The 5,000-nt window shown below is 47.5% G+C and overlaps 1 protein-coding gene and 2 non-coding genes across 7 annotated transcripts in view; 1 reads left to right on the top strand and 2 right to left on the bottom strand.

Annotated features, from left to right (window-relative positions):
- plcb4b (phospholipase C, beta 4b) overlaps window positions 1–5,000 on the top strand; it is a 96,567-nt gene that overhangs the window by 44,942 nt on the left and 46,625 nt on the right. For all 5 annotated transcript variants that reach the window (XM_076273339.1, XM_076273343.1, XM_076273340.1 and 2 more), the window contains exons 5-6: window positions 2,157–2,237; window positions 3,516–3,575. In XM_076273339.1, the coding sequence (XP_076129454.1) occupies window positions 2,157–2,237; window positions 3,516–3,575 (141 nt within the window). The remainder of the gene's footprint in view (window positions 1–2,156; window positions 2,238–3,515; window positions 3,576–5,000) is intronic.
- On the bottom strand, window positions 4,033–4,104 carry trnae-cuc (transfer RNA glutamic acid (anticodon CUC)). Its single transcript has one exon. It is a non-coding gene; the product is annotated as a tRNA-Glu (tRNA).
- Window positions 4,749–4,820, bottom strand: trnae-cuc (transfer RNA glutamic acid (anticodon CUC)). Its single transcript has one exon. It is a non-coding gene; the product is annotated as a tRNA-Glu (tRNA).

The raw sequence follows: 5,000 nt of genomic DNA on the forward strand, positions 1-5,000 counted from the left end.
TGAGAAGGGATGGTAGGAAATAAGTGGGAGAGAGAGATTGGGAGTGGACTCGGGAAATGACCCCAGGTGGGATCGGGCACTTAGAGCAAATGTGACACGGGTGCTACTGCCCACACGACAGCTCTCCTTGAATTCGATGTTTAAAGGTGCTCTAAGCGATGCCACGCGTTTTTTAAGCTAAACATTTTATGTCACTTACTGCAAACATCACCTAACCAACCGCTAGCTGTCTGTGTCCTGCACCTTTAAGGACGTGTGCGATCCCTGATCTGCTATCCGTGGCCTCAACTGTTCAGCTGTTCATATGTGGCTTCACCTGTTTAGTGAGGGAGTAGTGATGCTTCTGAAGGTGAAGTAGGCGTATGAAGGTCCCATGTCAACGAGTATTTAACCAGGAATCATTTGTTCCACTGTGTGATTTTGGAACAAACGCTGTGAAATCCCATCCTCTCTGGGAGGATTTATGTGTGTGTTCACGCTGCCAGTGCACGCCAGCCTGCCTGCTTCCCTTCTGTTGCATGCTGGGAGTTTAATTTGGCCGCGGTTGTCTTGGGTGGTGCTGCACCTGTTTTTGAGGCGCTCTCATGGGTTTCGGCGAGTCCCACCCTCGACCGGGGCGGCGGCTTAGGGAGACTTCCGTCGGTACGGTCGTCATCCCGACCGGACGGACGCTGGGAAAGCGTGTGTGGCTAACCGCGCTGGCATCTGCCGCTGCAGCCGAGACTGCCGACTCCTGCCACAATCATTAGGGTCAAGGTCACATCAAGGTTAATGATAAACATAATGAAGGATGGTTAGTTACTTAGTTATGAAACCTGTGTTTCATAAGCCCTGCCATTGTCTGTGCCATGTGATGGATTGTACCCCACTACTTGGGCCTAATCAATGACCTGCTGCGATTAATTGCATTATTTCTGATGCCTAGCTGACGTTATGTCATGTTTGGCTCCTGCTTTATATAAGGTGATGTCTCAGGAACAGCCCACATGTCCCAGGAAATCAGATCCAGAGGACGCCAATCAAATTGCCTGTCTATAAAACCAGGAAAAAAAGGTTCATTTGTGGGATTGTATAGGTTCCCATGAAGTATGGTGTAGTATAGTAAGTGTGTATAGTATGTTTCCAAGTATGGTTATGTAAGTGTAGTAGATTCCCATGGAGTATGATAAAAAATAAGTGTACTGGTAGTAGGTTTTCGTAGAGTATTGTAAAGTTATTGTGTAGTGGGTTTTCATGGAGGAGTATTGTTAAGTTAGTGTGTAGTGGGTTTTCATGGAGGAGTATTGTTAAGTTAGTGTGTAGTGGGTTTTCATGGAGGAGTATTGTTAAGTTAGTGTGTAGTGGGTTTTCATGGAGTATGGTAAAGTAAGTGTGTAGTAAGTTTACATGGAGTATGGTACAGTTAATTTGTAGTGGGTTTCTGTAGTGGGTTTCCATGGAGGAGTATGCTGCTGATGTTTTGTGTCTTTGCCCAGGCTTGCTTTGGCACCTTTGCCTACTTCCCAGTTGACTTGCCCACTCCTCAGCTTGTCCATTTAGGAAGGTGAATGTGAGCTGTTGGCATCAGAATTGGCATGGACACCTGTCACCTGGGTGAATAGGAACTGTGTATGTGTGTGTGTGTGTGTGTCTGTGTCTGTGTGTGTGTGTGTGTGTGTGAGCACAGAGCATGGCTATAACTCAAGTCTGTGGAAATCAATCACAGCTCTCCTGCTATAATTGGCACTACCCACCTCAATCAATTCCTCACACAACGGGCATGGAGATACACGCACACACATGCACACACACACACTTAGACACAAACACGCCTCACTGCCTGCTCAAATAGGGACGCGGGCTAAATATATTTATCTGTGTGTGTGTGTGTGTGTAGGGTAATCTCAGATAGCTGTTGGCCAGGCGTAGAGGAGGTTCCGGGTTGTGTTTTTTGTGTTTGGGGCAGATGGCTGTGGTACCAGGCTGCTGATTGTGTCTTTACTCAGCACCCTGTGTGTGTGTGTGTGTGTGTGTGTGTGTGTGTGTGTGTGTGTGTGTGTTTGTGTGTTTGTGTGTTTGGAGCAGCTGGTCTGTTGGTACCAAGGCACTGATTGTGTCCTTACTCAGACACACGCACACCCATCACTGAAACATTCTTTTCTGTGCTTATTCCTCAGGACCCCTTTGTGTTTGAGCCCAGCTGTGTGTGCAAAGTGGACGAGTTTGGCTTCTTCCTCTCATGGAAGAGTGATGGCAAGGTATGTATGTATATGTGTGTGTGTGTGTGTGTGTGTGTGTGTGTGTGTGTGTGCGTGTGTCTCGTCCTCCAGCAAGTTGAGGTGGCAGATGAAGGGACATGCTCCACCATCTCACTGTGGCGATGGTACCTGTCACAAACGTCATTCACGTCACACTGTCATCTCAGTACGTCACATGTACTATAGACACGTAGCTTGTTTTGACGCAGACCATAACGGTACCAGACTTTCACAAGTTGAATTGCTGACTACAAACTTGCGCATCCAAAATGATTGCTAACGGGGTGATTTTAGGCCTCTGCTCTCCACCTGGAGATGTCCCTGTACCCCAGACTTACAGTTCTCAGCCATTTGAAAATAGACTGTTTTATGTAACGGCTTTGACATTTTTTGATGACTACATGCACAGAAATGGTCCTTGCCTTAAGCCATGCAGTAGATGTTGCCTAAGACAGCTAACCCTCAGCCACCTGCTCTGCCCTCATGTTGGGTGCAGAACACTATTTGTTAGGGTAGATTATTTTAAAATGATAGTGAACAACAGCTGCTCAGTTCTGGCACAGACATCACATCAACTCTGCCTGGTGACACTTAAAACACAACTATGAATATTTTAACTGAAAATATAGTTAAAAAAAACTAAAGACGCAGTTAACAGCTCTTAGCAACCAGTGACAAAACCAATAAGCCATGCATTGGCAAGAAAGATGTCTGTTAATAAGGGCCAAAATACATTTTTTGAGAACTTAAATGAAGTTGCGCTCAACTTCTTCCTGCTGTGCGTGTGTGTGTGTGCGTGTGTGTGTGTGTGCTGCCTACAGGCCGTGTCCAGAGGGACATAACCGTCCAGTGTTGTGGTTTTCTGGAAGGAAGATTAGCTGTTATTTTAAAAGAGTGTACTGATGAGAGCAAGTTATGGTCCGAGCGTGAGCCAGTTGGTGTAATAACTCTTCACCAGTGGGGGATTAGCACCAGCTGCGTTTATGCACTCAAGACGAATGACACCATTACAGCAGGCCACCAGGGCGGCTACTGGGACTGCTAGCATTAAAACATCCGTCTGTGTTTGTGTGTGTGTGTGTGTGTGTGTGTGTGTCTGTGGGTCTACTGGGCCCGTTATCTGTCTAATTTGTTACAGGATCTGGCCTGCTACTAATCCAATCTCTACTGAGCCATAACTGCATAACTGTTTGTCTCCAGCTGAGATGAGAGTGTGACCTCCCTCTCTGACTCGATGTGTGTGTGTGTGTGTGTGTGTGTGTGTGTGTGTCATTGCAGGAAGGGCAGGTCCTGGAGTGTTCCCTCATCAACAGCATCCGAGTTGGAACAGTGCCTAAGGTGAGGCCCAGTGGACACTGGTGTGTGTGTGTGTGTGTGTGTGTGTGTGTGTGTGTGTGTGTGTGTGTGTGTGAGCATGAGCATGTGCACTCGTGTGTGTGCGTGGCCGTATGTGTCTGTGTGTGTGTGTGTGTGTGTGTGTGTGTGTGTGTGTGTGTGTGAGAGCATGTGCACGCGTGTGTGTGCGTGGCCGTATGTGTCTGTGTCTGTGTGTGTGTGTGTGTGTGTATGACTTGTGTTTATTAGTTTTGGGTGTGGATGCATGTGTGTCTCTATGCCACTAGTCACTAGAAAACAAGAAAAAAAATTCTCAGTATCATCATCAAAATTACAAAAAGACTGCGCGTGTGTGTGTTGGTTGAAACCTCCCTCGCTAGTATTCCTACTGTCCACTGTACTGTCCTTTCCAATTGTCAGTCCCCACTTATTGCCCTCAGCACACTTGGCAAAAGATCCTTTCCCTGACCGGGAATCGAACCCGGGCCGCGGCGGTGAGAGCGCCGAATCCTAACCACTAGACCACCAGGGAGCGTGTGTGGACTGTGGAGTGACCAACAGGTGGCCTAATGGCCTGATGGGGGCAGCAGCTGTGCAGGCTTAAAGACCCCTGCTGTCATTTCCACTTCCTCTTCCTGTATTCAGGACCAGAGACCACTCAGGGCTGTCTGTGCTCATGCCCGCTTTGTAATCACTCCATTTGCTAGATCAGAACATCCATGGCAACTAACTTAACTGTCCTTTTAGACCTTTGTGTGTGTGTGTGTGTGTGTGTGTGTGTGTTTGTCTGTATGTGTGTGTTTGTCTGCTTGTCTGTCTGTTCTTTGCTCTTTCTTCTTTCTTTCCTCTTTGCATGTGGAGTTTCATTGTTTATTTTGGGGGATGCCTTTGGGTATGTGTGTGTGTGTGTGTGTGTGTGTCTGTCTGTCTGTGTGTGTGTGTGTGTGTGTGTGTGTGTGTGTGTGTGTGTGTGTTCATTAGTATAGGTGTGCATGCGTGTGTGTCTCTATGTCACTATGCCTCTAGAAAAAAACTAAAATTATGTTCTCAGTATCATCAAAATTACAAAAAGACTTCAGCACGTGTGTGTGTTGGTTGAAAACTCTCTCCTTAGTATCCCTACTGTCCACTGTCAGTCCCCACTTATTGCCCTCAGCACACTTGGCAAAAGATCCTTTCCCTGACCGGGAATCGAACCCGGGCCGCGGCGGTGAGAGCGCCGAATCCTAACCACTAGACCACCAGGGAGCGTGTGTGGACTGTGGAGTGACCAACAGGTGGCCTAATGGCCTGATGGGGGCAGCAGCTGTGCAGGCTTAAAGACCCCTGCTGTCATTTCCACTTCCTCTTCCTGTATTCAGGACCAGAGACCACTCAGGGCTGTCTGTGCTCATGCCCGCTTTGTAATCACCCTGTTTGCTAGATTAT

This window comes from Alosa pseudoharengus, unplaced genomic scaffold (genome assembly GCF_046254945.1).
Source record: "Alosa pseudoharengus isolate Yale_2024_CS ecotype anadromous, Long Island Sound unplaced genomic scaffold, YU_APseudo_1.1 YU_APseudo_1.1_scf_7, whole genome shotgun sequence".
Taxonomy (NCBI): Eukaryota; Metazoa; Chordata; class Actinopteri; order Clupeiformes; family Clupeidae; genus Alosa; species Alosa pseudoharengus.